Here is a 15762-nt window from a genome sequence, read left to right on the forward strand (position 1 = left end):
CACAAGCACATCTTCCCTATCATTCCTGCCTGCTTCTCCAACTTATGCACTAATTTCTTGGTGTGTACTGTGTCAAAGACATTCTGACTATTCAAAAATTTATACTGTAGCCTTTGGTTCCATGCTTTTGGGGAGTTGAACATTTTAGTTCTTGTTCTTCGATGAGCTGTCTTTTCGATTTGGCCAGTGCAGCGTTGTGATTTCTTTCTTTCACTTAAAAGCAATACGTTAGTGATTATTTCTTACTCTATGGGCAACCTTTAACCTGTAGGGCACCTTCTGCAATCAATTTAGACTATTATTTATACTTGGGGATGTCCCCTGTCTCATTTGACTTAGTGACTTAGATGTTTCTTTCTTTCTTCCGTTGAAGCTGGTTCAAGTGAATAACTGAAAGGGTTTAGTTCAGAGCACACTTTGGTGGCTAGGGCTACAAGTCGTTGCCGTGATGCTGCAACCTGCTGGTTATCAGAATAATAGCTAATTGCCCAACTGGTAGTTACCACAGTGAGAATTAGCACTAGTTTATTACAATTTTCACTTTAAAGTAGTTTGTTAAGTATAATGTTCATTTTATAATTTAATGTATACTGTACTGTAATTAATTGATCTTTCAGTGGTGGCTAGAGTTAAGATTTACTATCATCTCTCTTTCCCATCTACATGACCTAACTTCCGTATTTGATAAGTTGCTGGTTATGATGTGAGAGTCATTAAGAGCCTAACAGATGGCATGTCTCTTTGTGAACCCAAATAGGCCATTAGCCTCAGGAAGCAAGTGAAGGAACAGCTCAGAAAGGAGATAATTCTTTTTTCATTATATACTCAATTTTGTTATACTATTCTTTTTCTCTATCTGGTCTCCTATTTTTTCCAGGTTCATGACTTCCCACCTCAAAAAAGTTGGAAACAGTATACTGTATGTGATGTATTGCATTCTTAATTAATAGTACAGTGTATCAAATTAATTGTTTTTAGATGAAAGAAAAGCATTATATTAAGTAACATACAAAAAATAAGAAGTATCAGCTTACCAAGACGTAAAATTTTATTTTCCATTTCGTAGCACTCCGATTGTAATCGCTGATTCTCACGTTGTACTTCTTCAATTCTCTGGAAAATAATATGTGTATGATGATGATGATGATAATAATAATACACACAGAAATCACAATAAAGTAATATGTCAAAGGAACAAATCCACAGGGGCCTCGATGAGGGTTTCAAACCTATATGCTGGATGTTCCCAGATGCGCTCTAGTCGACTGTACCATGACATGGTACACATCGTCGTACTTACCATGTTGTGGTACAAGGTACTTACCATGACCTCCAACACATAGATTCGAACCCTCATCAAGGCTCACAGTGTTCAATCAAACCCTCAAAGTGTTCAAGAGAGAACTGGATAAGCACCTCCAAAGGATACCTGATCAGCCAGGCTGTGATTCATATGTCAGGCTGTGAGCAGCCACGTCAAACAGCCTGGTTGACTAGTCCAGCAACGAGGAGGCCTGGTCGACGACTGGGCCATGGGGACGCTAAGCCCCGGAAACACTTCAAGGTAAGGTAAATCCCTTGTAGATTTGTTCAAATAATAATAATAATAATATGGTGGGGTACTGTACTGTATTGGTATAGGTAATTACTTTTTTTCATGGATATTCCTGCACAGGCCCTAAGCCTCTGGCTGGCCAACTATACTAAAGTGTAGTTACCTAAGTAAAGTTATAAGATGAGAGCTACATTTACGTGCCTCGTCTTCTCAGCACTCTGTCATACTGTATAATGCTTTGAACTACTAATGGTTTTGGCCTCCACCAGCTTCTCATTTAACTTGTTCCAACCGTCTACCACTCTGTGAAAGTAAATTTTCTTATTTTCTTCAGCAGCTTTGTTTAGTTAACTTAAATCTATGACCTCTTGTTTTTAAAGTTCCAGGACTCAAGCATTCTTCCTTATCAATTTTGTTGATTACCTTTACTATTTTGTACATAGTGATCACATTGTCTCTTTTTCTTCTATCTTTTAGCATTGGCATATTTAATGCCTCTAATCTCTCCTTGTAGCTCTCGTCTTTCAGTTTTGGAAGCCATTTACTGCATGTCTTTGCACCTTTCCAAGTATGATAATGTGCTTCTTAAGATAAGATATGGACACCACATAACCACTGCTTATTCCAACTTTGGTCTCATAAACATCACGAACAATATCCTCAGTACTCTATGTCACCATTCATGTATTTAAAAGCAATTCTGAAATTGGAAAGAATTGCACGAGCTCCTTGAACAATGTTCTTTATTTAGTCCTCAGGAGACAGTTTTCTATCAAGAACCACCTCTACATCTCTTTCTGTATCAGAATTATTAAAAAATTTCCACATAATTTATAGGGTGTATATGGTTTGTTTTCTCCTATCCCACATTCCATAACATGACATTCAGGGTTCTGGTAGTACAGTCGGGTTCATTTTCAACTCACAATTGAGAATTCCAGGTTCGAATCCCGTATGGGACAGAAATAGTTGGGTGCATTTCCTATCACCTAATGCACCTGTTCACCTAGCAGTAAATAGGTACTCCGGAGTCAGTCAGCTTGTTCTGGGGTTTCATCCTGGCCGGGGTCAGTAATTCGACCTTTTGGGAGGGACCTCGATATAAGCCTAACGTGTATGAATACACTCGACATAATGAATTATTTTAATTATTATATATTCACATTAAATTCTATTTACACTTTAAATGCCATTTCTGTGTCATGTCACAAACTAATTACACATCAGGATTATACAACCACCAGAATGTAGTCAACATTTTCTCTGAGCACTTTCAATGTTTATGCCACATTTCTAGGAAGATGAAATAAGACCCTCATTTTATCACCTTAACCATGTGGAGTAGGCCATAAGAAGTGCCTCTGTATATTATTTTTATATACAGTACAGTATATATAGAATTCACATATATATTATACAGTAAAGGTCCACGAAGTACAGCAAGGAGTCCAGGTAATACAATTGGGTTTGTTATTGACTCACAATCGATTATTCCGGGTTTGAATCCCAGGGAAGACACAGAAATGGTTGGGTGCATTTCCTATCACCTAATACCCCAGTTCATCTAGCAGTCAATAGTTCCACCAGGAGTTAGTCAGCTTCTTGTGAGGTTGCATCTTGGGGAAAGGAGTCAGTAGTTCAATCTTGGGGGGATCTTGATATAAGGCTAACACGTGTATATATATACACTGGTTGCCAATCCCCCCAACACAATTATTTATTATACATACATACATACAATCCAGATATTTCCAAATAATGTATGCACACAACTCAACAGCAGCTAATTCTTAATTTACTGTTTTTTTGTCTTTTTATTTGGAGGAAACCAGTGACAATTTTGGTATTACTGTATATACTTTTTCACACTATCAATTATGGCACCAACTGCCCTAAATTTTTCTTGGATGCATGAAATGAACCAGCAGTCTAAGCCTAGCAAGCAAATGATGGAGTATTATTGGACCAATATGACTCTAATGTTCTTCAATTGGGTATATATTTGATTAAGATATACTATATGCATACTGTATTATAATTGTCCGTGTTTACATGCATGTGTGTGTTTATATTTTATATATACTGTATATATATTATATAATTATATATGCTGCATATAATGTTATGTACATAATACACAACATATAATGTTATGAGAGTACATAACATCAATGTGTTATGTATTCTCATAAACCCAATGTACATTCTTGTGTGTATATATATATATATATATATATATATATATATATATATATATTATATATATATATATATATATATATATATATATATATATATATATATATATATATATTATATAATAATGCATGTACCTAATAGCCAGAACTGCACTACTTGGCCTTGTATGCAAGGACTGGTTTGCCTATTAGGCAGAATTATTTTTCATTATTTTCAAATAGTTCTTTTCAAACTGGTTAATTACATTTATTAATATTAGTATACTGCATTATATTATGAACATGAATTACTGACTTAATTATGTTAGGTTAAGTTAGGGTAGGGTAGGGTAGGGTAGGGTAGGGTACGGTAAGCTAGGGTAGGGTAGGATAGGCTATGATAGGATAGGATACGTTAGAGTAGGGGTAGGTTAGGGTAGGTTAGTAGGATAGGTTATGGTAGGATAAGGTTAGGGTGGGATAAGGTTAAGGTAGGATAAGGTCAAGGTAGGATAAGGTTAAGGTAGGATAAGGTTAAGATAGGATAAGGTTAAGGTAGGATAAGGTTAAGATAGGATAAGGTTAAGGTAGGATAAGGTTAAGATAGGATAAGGTTAAGATAGGATAAGGTTAAGGTAGGATAAGGTTAGGGTAGGATAGGTTAGGTTTGCTAAAAACGTTTGTGTTAGTTTCAGCTCAAATTAAAAAAAATGTGTAATGTAATGGAAAGCTTTATCATTCCAGAACAAAATTTGTTTTAAAATATATTATTTCAGGAAAATTTGGCTTGTTAGGCAACTTGGCCTATTAGGTACAGTACAACATATACATATATAAAACTGTATTATAGTTCACACAATAATAGCCATAAGCAAGTGACTCTTAAATTTTATGCTTTGTGCCAAAAGTAGATAATAATAAGAATTAAAGTTTCTAAGTGTCTAAGAAATAAATCTAAGTTATACACAACATATTATTAGCTTTTTAGCAGCTAGGCAGATAGTTACATTTCAAGATATCGGTAATTAACGATGCCAAACTCTCACCATTGTGTTAGTGTCGGCGTTAAGCTTACGCTGTTGCTCTCTGGCATTCAATTCTCGTATCATCATATCAACCTCTGTCTGTAATCTACCTTTCTCCTCAATTTGTTTGGCCAACTCCGCTTCCAACTTTTCTTTGCGTATGATCTGTTCTTGCACCAGTGCTGCTGAATTAAATAGAAATGAAAAATACTTAAAATCAGTTTCTCAAATGATCAATTGTGAACACAGCTAACGTAAACAGGAATTTTCAAGTGAAATTCGGTTGAAGTACTGTATTTGCAAAAAAATAGCATATTAAATTTAGTGCCCAGAATCTATTACTGTACTTTTATTTCTAACTTTTAAAGAATGATAAAGAACTTTAAAAAAGAATACAGTACTGTATACCAAAATTTTTCCACATATCAACTTACGAATTTATCATATCAATTAAATTATTGATTTTATAATTTTAAATTCTACATAAACAGTTTACTCTATCTTACGTTACTCTTTGAAATTATACTTTGTTCTATTTTAAGATTACAAGGTTTCCCACTTATTTAATTACAAGAGACATAAAGAGGAGAAAAAAGGGATTAGACATCCATCAAACACCAGTGTAGGATTCCATGAATTCTACAAAAATATCTCTGATCTATGAGTGTCATGCAGGATCCAGACCAGCCATGGGCACACACTAAATTACAAATACAGTACTGTATTACTGAATTGGAAAGAAGCCACATCAGGATATTATTAAAAATATAAATAGTATATTAATATAAAAACCAATAAAAATTCCCAACACAGCCAAACACAATATTGCTCATATCTTTGTTATAAACATCTAACAGCAAACTAACCACTCTACTTTGCACAAACAGTGGATCCTTATTAATAAAAATAAACAAAAATAAGTTAGTAGCCATATTTCTAGAATTACAGGATAATCAATCTAAAGGCAACCCTCATTATTTAGGGCAACAGAGAAAGCCCCCCCAAAACATTTCACAGGTTGTGGGGCCCATGTGAGTGGGTGTCAAGCAGCACACTGAGGGGTGTACAGGGGACACACTGCAGTAGTGCATGCTGCTATACCTTGCATGTGATCTGAATCAGGCCTGGCAGGTGGCACTGCCCATATGGGCTCTCCTGCAGAGTAACCCAGGCTAGTCTCAGTGCTTGGGGGGTAGTGGAGGGGGTGCAAGGACACTGGTGGCCCCACACACTCTGGCAGTGAAGACTTGCGCCGTCTTGACTCTGTGGGTATAGAATCAGACGAGTACCAGGTTTGTGGACGCCGCGATTGTCCTTGTACCCCCTCCTGCCCTACCACATCACCCGTTGTCGGGAATGCAGCTCCCGTGGGAGTGGAACCACCATTTGCACTTGAGCTGTACTGGATGTGGAACGCTGTGTTGGCCTGGGAATTTTTATTGTCAAGGTTTGTGCGCATGGCAGAGATTGTGCCACCAGTGGGACCTATAGAGATCTGGAGGGAGGAACGCGAGCCATGGCGATGGTCAAGAGAAGAAGTAGAATAGGTTAAAGAGGAACCACTACTGCGGATTTGAATAGGTGGTTGAGGGTCGCTAGACGGTTGTCGTAACTGAAGGTTTACTGACGTGTATGATCGACCACACACTGAAACTGTACCATCACTCGAAGGAGGCCCAGGGGCATGATGTGCCCCATGGGGAGGAACAGGAGTTAGATATAAGGATGAAATATGTCTCGGACCTGGTGGAGGTCGACTGCTGCTGCTGCCACCGATGTTGCTTGGATTTGTACAGTTGCTAGTTGTGGTGGTTACTGTTGTTGTGGTTGTTGCTGAAGGCGATGAAGGAGAGTCTATGATATTGTTTAATGGGGGAGTTGGGGAATGATGTGGACTATTACTTAATCTTTCAAATTGCTGTTCCATTTCACGTACATTGTAAACAAGTCCTTCTTTATTTCTCTCATAATAGGTTTCTGCACTTTTACGACGTTCTGGGGGATCTTTATTTTCATAACCACTGAATGGGTCAAAAGAATTGGGCACAACCGGTGCCGAGTTAGGCATAACTGGTGTAGCGGATCGAGACTTAGAAGTTTCGTGGGAGCAATAAGGAGTGTCCTGTCTACTGCACCCCCCTTGTAAATGTCTTGGGGGTGGTTGTATACCAGCTGCCTGAAGTCCATTAGAAACAGACGGATGCCACCCATAGTTTATTTGGCTATTAATTGGTGGTTGATAAAAAACAGGGCTAGTAGCCACTGCGGTTGTGATGGGTGATGTATAAACTGGCCCTGGACTTGCTGCCATTCCAGGGCCATAACTGTACACTAGGTACCCACTGGACTGTAGTGGGCCAAATACATGGTGTGTTGCAGTGGAGTGGTGCAACATTGGGGTAGTTGATGCAGTGGTGGTAATAACAGGTGTGGTGGGTGTGGACGGTATTCCTGTTCGGATCGGTGAGGTGACGCGTGAGGGTGACGGTGAGGAGAGAGCACTGTTGGAGCGGCCCCAAGGGCCATAGTAACCACCATGATGAATATGTGCCTTCTGCGATAGCTCCTCTTCGCAACGTTCACGATCAAGCCCATACTGAAAGCAAAAAATATAAAATGTTAAAAAATATTTCAAAATGAAGACAGCCAAAATTACATTTCAATGTAAGTGACAACTTCAATGGCTGGTTTGTGGAATACAATAAACTATTTTTGCAATATATATATACATTATTACGAAAGAATATTTGACATTTTTGTTCAAAGTTGATTACAATATTACTACAGGTTTTACTACTATACTATCACTCTTATTAATAGTTTGAGCATTATTATCACTACAATATTATTATTATATTATTGTTGCAATTATTAAATTATTATTGCTCTTATATTAGCAATTATTGGATACTAATATTTGTGCTCCAGAAATTTTATTCTCTGCAAACCAATTATACTTATAGATTTATACATATCATCAAACCAAATTAAATTTTTTCAGAATTATACAAATATTCCAAGTGCACCCAGAGCACCTTGTGATAGCATCCCAGAGCACCCCTGTGATAGCATCCCAGAGCACCTTGTGATAGCATCCCAGAGCACCTTGTGATAGCATCCCAGAGCACCTTGTGATAGCATCCCAGAGCACCCTGTGATAGCATCCCAGAGCACCTTGTGATAGCATCCCAGAGCACCCTGTGATAGCATCCCAGAGCACCCTGTGATAGCACCACTGAGTGACCTTCAATAGCACATGTCTGAAAAATTCAATGATGCTAATAAAAGATAAAGTTCTCTTGACGACAAAGAACCACTTTAATAAATTATTACTCCACGCAAATATTTGCACATGATACCAGGGAGCATACCATGGTGGGCATCAGTGTGGCTCTCGTCTTGTAACTACACTTAGGTAATCACAAGTATAATGCTCTGTATTCATGTAGAGCAACGCCTCTACTACAGCAACACACTACAGACCAGTAGTCAGCTCACACTTCACACTAATGGACACAATTCACATACACGCATACCGAGATGCTGATTATTAAATAACCATACTAGGTCTCCACATGATCAAATTCACTCATAACAACAGCATTCCTCACTTTTCAAGTCCCTTATGACCTCCAAAACTTTAACGAGTGGACTCAAGGGCAAGGATATAACATAATTCAAATATGCTTTTACGTACAAGATATTATGCAAGTCTCCACCAAATAATACCACTGTAATTTCACATCATATCCGAAGTAATGCAGTGCAGGTATGATCTATATAAAGTACTGGACATATTTATCAAGAACAAATGGCTGCAAATATTTTCATTAAAGGCAGAAAGAGCACAGCATAACACTACCATGTGATGAGCCTGACCTCACATATCTGCAAGCTCATGGAGAGAATCCCAACGGAGGAGATCGTCCACCATCTTACTGTGCACAATCTAGTAAAATCAACACAATATGGTTTTGTTAAAAATAAAACCTATCTTACAAACCTGCTCAAATTTTTCAAAACAGTAACCAGATATTCAGACAAAGGACTTCTCTAAAGCTTTTGATAAGGTACCACAAGAAAGACTGGCAAGGAAATTATAAACACAGAATAAATGGTAGAAAATTAGAACAGATGGAACAATGGTTAAAACAAAGGGAGCAAAGGGGTCATTTTAAATGGAAATGAATCTGACTGGAGAAACATGGTGAGTGCAGTACCACAAGGTTCCATCTTGGGACCAACTGTTGTTTTGTCCTATACATCAGTGACATAGATGAGAATATTACAAACCACATCATGAAATATGCAGATGATACTAAGATTTATAGTAACATAGGAAGCGAAAATGACTGACATTGAGGCCTTACAAAGAGATATACAGGAACCAAACAAATGGTTAGAAGAGTGGCAAATGCTTTTTAATATAAAAAATATACTATGTACCATGCATGTGGGGCAAAACAATGCCCATCACAACTACCAAATCAACATTTCTCTGTAGCAGATTGATGAAGAAATGGACCTGGATGTCAGAATTCATGAATGATTGAAAGTCCCACGAGTCGAGTCGGCACCTTAGGTTTTCCACGAGGCAGCTCTGTTCCTTCTTCATCACTTCTCTGCTCAACTCTTCATCACTCTCTTCTTCCCTGCTCCACTCTTCATTTTTCTTTACTTTAATTTTGTGGTCATTCTGAGCTGGCAACATTTATATCCTCAGTTTACTGACCCCCTAGCCATTTTGCTGTGCTGGTGGCCTTTATTAATAATGGTTCTACAGCCATGTTCCAGACATAAAGGCCTCTGACTCCCCATTTTGGCCAAACATCTCACACAGTCCCTCATCCTCTGTGAGGATGTATCGAATTGGGTTAAGTGTTTCAGCATGTATGCGTGGATCCAGTATTCTGGGCTTTGGCATTCATGACTAAGCCTCTATTTTTTTTCTTTTAATTAAAAGGGTACATGTTTCCCTTTCAGACTCAAATATGTTTTGGGGTAGTGTTGTTGAGTTCTTAATGTGGGGCACTATGGTGAGCTAGCTTTTTGAGGAGCCACTGAGGACATATTTTCTGGGAATCCATCAGTGACTCTCCTATTTCCACCTTCTTTTCCATTGAATACTATACATCCTCAGGGGTCTGCCAAGGCTTCAGAGAGATGATGTTGGCCTTGCCAACATCATCACTCTTGCCATGGTTGACTAGTGCTACCATCTTGTGCTAGAGAGAAAAGCAGTTCACACTCTAAAGGAAGATTATGCAGCATCCAGAGTTTTTGCTCGGTGTGATGGTCACTTATGATTCTTCGTGCTCCCTTACCTTTTGTGATGAGGGGTAGAATTCTGGTCTTTGTTCCAGGTATGCATGAGATGGCCTCAAATGCCTGGTGTGATGGTATTGGTCTTGGGATATCAGTGCATAAACTCTCAAGAACCACTATTAGGGCCCCCCCAGAAGGAGGCATGTATTATCCAGTACGTACAGTACTTAATGCATTTTTTACTACCCCCGTATCTTAATTTATGTTAATGATTTTTCAAAGTATACACTCTTTCTTTTTGGAAATTCAATAAAATGGAGACATAAATTCCCTTGGTAATTATTAGTTGAATTGATAAAGATATATTATGTCTTTTGAACTCTTATGCCCTGATATAGAACCAAATGTGTTGTAGTTGCTATTAACTCTCGGGACTCTTTTAATTGAGATCCCAAACTTAAATTATTAATCTGAGATATCCCAGTAACGTACTCTGAAATATACCTGGAGCATATTACTGTATACTGTACCCTCAAAGAGCTCATGAGTCCATTTTCTGATACTATTGGAAATCTGAAGGTCAAATTAAATATGAGTGAATTTGGTCATTTTGTTACCTGGTTGTAAGTACCGTAAAGGTATACAACAGTCAATGTCTAAGCTTGTATGGATGTGAACTATGAAACCTACAACATGCTGACTTTTGTGAGCCTAATTGTGAATGGAGGAAATATTCTAGACATTGAACAGAACAATGTTACAGACAATCTCCTACTGGCCTGATGTTTGCACCCACACTTGAAGAAATAATTCACAGATTATATAAGTTTGGCTGAAAGGAATCATCCATCCAGCAAACTCAATGATCTTTTTTTTTTGACACCTTATTTAGCACTGGTCACTCTTGCTGTTCCAGAAATGTAAACTTAATTGTTAGGAAATACAACTTTAGTATGGGTGATGTATATACTGTGCTGTAAAGGTGTAGCAGGTCTACAGGATAGAATAAAACACCCCCACAGCAGAGAAAGATGGGAGACCATATCCCCTCCCTACTTCTAGTTCGACTTCTAGTTCGACTTCTAATTATCTTCTCAACACCCAAATCTTGATATAAATCTTGCCAATATCTGTCTTACTGCTCTTGTAATAAACATCATTTTGTTTTTTGATTACACCTGACCACACTTCAGTACACGTCAAACTTGATATTGTAAGCTTAATGTCACCCACTTTATGCCAAAAATGTAAGTTTAATTTAGATTGCTGTACACGCGTTTAGTTCAGCCATTATTGTAATGGTTTGTATAAGTTGTTACGAATAAAGTTTCTGGTTTCGATAATGACAATTTCTATGTGCTCTGCTGTTATTGTGAATCACTCTTATGTAATTAATGTACTGTACTGTAATTTTAATGTTAACTTTCCATAACATTAAGTAAAGTTATATAACATTGGCTGCAATAGGCACAATCAGAGAACCCTGTATAAACATCAGAGGTCCACGGTTGTTAAACATCTTCCTAACGACTATAAGAAATATTGCCGGAAAAACCGTGGATATCTTCAAGAGAAAACTAGATAGTTTTCTTCAAGAAGAGCCAGACCAACCCGGCAGTGGTGGATATGTGAGCCTGTGGGCCGCTCCAAACAACAGCCTGCTAGACCATGCTCTTACAAGTCAAGCTTGGCCTCGGGCCTGGCTTGGGGAATAGAAGAACTCCCAAAAATCCATCAGGTAGGTATTTCCCAATTATAAATGTACACCAATTTATTAATAAAGCTTTTGATTTGATTTCACATATTCTATTAGAAAATTGACTAATGAATATATAATTTTTTTTAATGGCACAACTGGAAAGCACAATTTTTTTTATTATAAACATAATACAAATTAAAATAAAACAACATTATTTTTTAGAAACATATTTATCCAGGACAAGGTTGAAATTCACTTGCCACATCAAAAAGGCTAAGGAAAGAAATCTATGAAAATGTACTGGTAAAATGAACTGAATCAAAGCTGATAAGAAGGGCTCTAGAAAGCTTGGTCACTCAGTGCAAACTCATAAAGTGCCTCAGCTAATGGAAGCAAGTACCTGGAGCATACCTGGAGAGGGTTCTGGGAGTTCTTCTACACCCCGACCTTGGCCTGAAGCCAGGCTCGACCTCGGCACTATTCCCAGAATTTTATGGTCAATAAATAAATGAGATTGATACAGGAAGATTGTTGTACAACTAAGGCACATCTGTAGAAGCTGCCAGGTGCTGTCTGGTGTCGTGTACATTACACAGTACATGAGTACAGCTAAGCTACCAAAATAGCAACCAGCAGTGAGTACTAAATTAGTGTGCTTTATTTAATCATCCATCATCCATGGTAAGGACTGCATTTGGCAAGGTTTTGAAAGTGATATCTCTCACCTTCCTGTGATGAGAGTTCTGGTAGACTAAGCCATCAGGGCAGGAATTATTTCCCTGTATGCAAGTCAGAAAGGCATGAAATGATGAAAGTGGTGAAGGATCTTTCATCTAAGACCTGACAGTGCTCATGGTAAATATTATATTTTCAGTCTTCATTAATTACTACAGTGTCCTTTTTTCACTGCAACCAGTAGTAACTTACATCCTTGTGAGGATGTAGGCATATACTTAGCATGCATACTGTACGCTAAAGAGACAAGTCAGATTATCTTCAGAGGTTCCCTGTGGTTATGGGTGACTTGGGGCAGTGTGCTGTGAGGAAGTCATAGGTTATAAAGAAAACTAGTGGACTAAAATGTGGTAACATAACACTATAATGATCACAGCAACAAGGAAAGCCATAACGGGTATCTTTTGAAGTGCAGGTGATGTGATAAGGCGCAGGCAGGGAGCCTTGGCAAGGTACCGGGAAGCAAACTTACGTGTGGACATCCAAAACCCCCAAGCATTGAAGTCAGCACAAGACATCGCCCCATGATAAGCCAGCGGCTGACCCAACTTGATCACTCTGTGAAGCAAATGGGAAATAAGGGCTTTAGTGTACAATACCATGGTAGGAGAATTGATGAACAAAGAAAGCATCCAGACACAGGACAAGATGCCAAATGAGGATCATCACCTGCTCCCTAAAAGGAAGGCAAAAGATCTACCCTAAAAATTCAACACCGCTGAACAATGAGGGCCATTGCCCTGCATGTGGAGAAGAGACACCTGAGGTGAAGGGCTGGGAACGCTAGCCAAATAAGCAATGGGGAAAGCTCTCCAACTTGCAAAAGCCTGCCAAGAACAACAGAACCAAGTATGCAAGTCAAGATGCAGTGTGTTGACCACAAAGGCATCATGGGAAACAGTCACAAACAGTGAGTCTGTGGTTTCATAAAGCACAAGTAGAACAACCAGAGGGATGCCCAACATGTTGCATATGCACTGAAAGGTGGCCAAGGCTAACTACCACTCCATCCCTGGCAGCAAAATGTAGAAGACCATCCGTCAACATATTCACAATCCTGTGAAAATGAACAACTGAGAGGAATAAACCCTGAGAAATTAGAAGAGAAGCAATGGTGAGTGTCTAAAGACACAATGAGACAGACTAGAAGGCATTCCAAAACCTTCGAGTCAAAATGCGACTGAATAACTGTCAAGAGTGTAGACTGAAAGCCAAGCTCTACAGGAAAGAATTGGCTACCTTATCCTGAATAGTGGAAGATACCAAAACAACATTGGAGATGAGACTTCTACCCCTACCCAAACAGACGCAGTGAAAGCTGGAGGCCATAAATCCAGTCCACATTAGGCAAAAGCTTGGGGGCAAGGACCAAAATCCAAGTCTCCACTCAAATATTGCTAAAGGGATAGCTGAAAGCATCATCATTATAAAAGTCCTGCTTAACAAGTGAGCGATAACTGGTATCGTCTGCTATGGGCTCACCATAGCCTGTGCTACTTGGAACTTTTGTTCCGAGTAGCTGAATCTATAACAACAACAACTGGTATCACACAAGCTAGTCTTAAAGGTAGTACAAGACAGTGATGCTTTGCAGCAGAAGTTCTCAATGAACCAGCTTATTGAGTTTGGCAAAAATCCTGTGAGTTGCCCATAAAAGGGCAGGTGAAAGGACTGCCACCGTAAGTCATGGTAAACCCTTCTCAAAGTGAGCAGAACCTGCCAGGTCACATAAAAGATGGCAGATATAGAAGGATCAGAACCTGCAAAAACCTAAGGTACTGTACCTTGTAGCCTTTATTCCAAGCTTGAGTCTGAGAACAAAAGCCACACACCCGCCCTACCATCAAGAAGAGGGAGAAACATCAACCAGATGACCGGGAACAACAGTCTCACCATAGCTGACAAAACAGTCTCACCTTAAGCCGCTCCATAAACAAATCAGGAGGATATCAACAGTAAAAGAACAGGCAGGGAAGCCAGGAAATAAGTGCCAGTGCAACAAGAGACAGAATCGTAATGAGTGGAGTCACTTTAGAGTATCGAGATGTTAACAGAGAGGCCTACAAGGAGTCAGTACAGTACAATATCTTAGCATATTCCAGACCAATGTAAATGATATCCCAGAGAAGACTGACTACTACTTCTCAGAGAGACAGTTACAGCCCCGCTCCTGTGCCAGGTAAGTCCACTACGGGCTCACCATAGACTGTGCCATGTTGAAAATTTTGTTCCGAGTAGCTAAATCTAAAACAACAACAACATACTCCTCAGAATTTGCTGCTGAGGCATGAAATATGAGTTGGATAAATATTGTGAAAGACCGAGAAACTTCAAGGTGACATGGACGATCAAAGACCGGTCCAACAAGTGATTACTATTGTTTAACTCAAGCAAGTGCAAGGTAATAAAGCTGTGTACTGGGAACAAGTCAGATATATGATACCAAATGAGAGAGAAAATAATCCTGGCATCATGGAAAAAGATCCTAGAGGTGATGTCACAGCAAACCAATTTCTTGAAGCCCACATCAGCTTGAAGTCCACATCAGCTGGATATCATATAGCATATGCAGTCTCAAAATATACTGGACATCATCCAGCATATGCAACATTGATCAATAAAAAAGCTATGATTTTTAAAATTTAAATAAGGAACCATTCAGGACAATGGTTCAGGACATTGATCACTTCAGGAGTCTTAGAAGTATGCCACCAGACAAGTCTCATGTCTGAGGTATGAACTACAATGAAAGACAATGAATTTAACACCACACTGGAAAACAAACAAAAAACAGACAATCATAATATACCAAATACTCACGGAAACAAACAAGGCAGTCAATGTGGGACATAAGTACATGAATGAGACTACAGGCCTGATATGATACAAATACAGCAATCCCAACTCAAAATTATCTGGGTCTAGGAGCAAAAGAAGACCCTTGTTGAGTATTAGATCATCATCCCCAATGGTACAATGAGCTGCACTTGGATAAAGAAGGAAGAAGCATTGTGCTCAAACTGAACTGGAGGATAAATAATCCCCCTTTGTCCCTTTATATGTTAACATATACATATTCTGGAAGCAAGAGCCCATGAAAGGTAAAATGCCAGGATAGAATTTCTATCACAACACCATTCTGAACCACCTTGTCCACCGAGCCAGAAGTGCGGCAAGTCTCCAAGACCTGGCAGAACTCAACCCCAGGTCAGCACTGAAGGCAGAGACCAAACAAGTGAAGTCCTTGGCTTCCCTTGAGGAGGAAAAACCATTTCCACTTCAGGGAAGGAAAAGGCCCAAGTCAAA

General features: G+C 38.9%; 1 protein-coding gene across 12 annotated transcripts in view; it reads right to left on the reverse strand.

The window, feature by feature from the left end:
• LOC123745820 (mitogen-activated protein kinase kinase kinase 7-interacting protein 3 homolog) overlaps positions 1-15762 on the reverse strand; it is a 158363-nt gene that overhangs the window by 27494 nt on the left and 115107 nt on the right. For 5 of the 12 annotated variants that reach the window (XM_069317609.1, XM_069317608.1, XM_045726841.2 and 2 more), the window contains exons 5-7: positions 6501-7353; positions 4779-4942; positions 1035-1113 (exon numbers count right to left, since the gene is read on the reverse strand). In XM_069317609.1, coding sequence (XP_069173710.1) covers positions 1035-1113; positions 4779-4942; positions 6501-7353 — 1096 coding nt within the window. Of the gene's footprint in view, positions 1-1034; positions 1114-4778; positions 4943-6500; positions 7354-8636; positions 8707-12928; positions 13015-15762 lie in introns of all 12 variants that reach the window. The other 7 variants (XM_045726839.2, XM_045726837.2, XM_045726836.2 and 4 more) reach the window with 3 other exon arrangements.

Source organism: Procambarus clarkii, chromosome 88 (assembly GCF_040958095.1).
Source record: "Procambarus clarkii isolate CNS0578487 chromosome 88, FALCON_Pclarkii_2.0, whole genome shotgun sequence".
Lineage (NCBI taxonomy): Eukaryota > Metazoa > Arthropoda > Malacostraca > Decapoda > Cambaridae > Procambarus > Procambarus clarkii.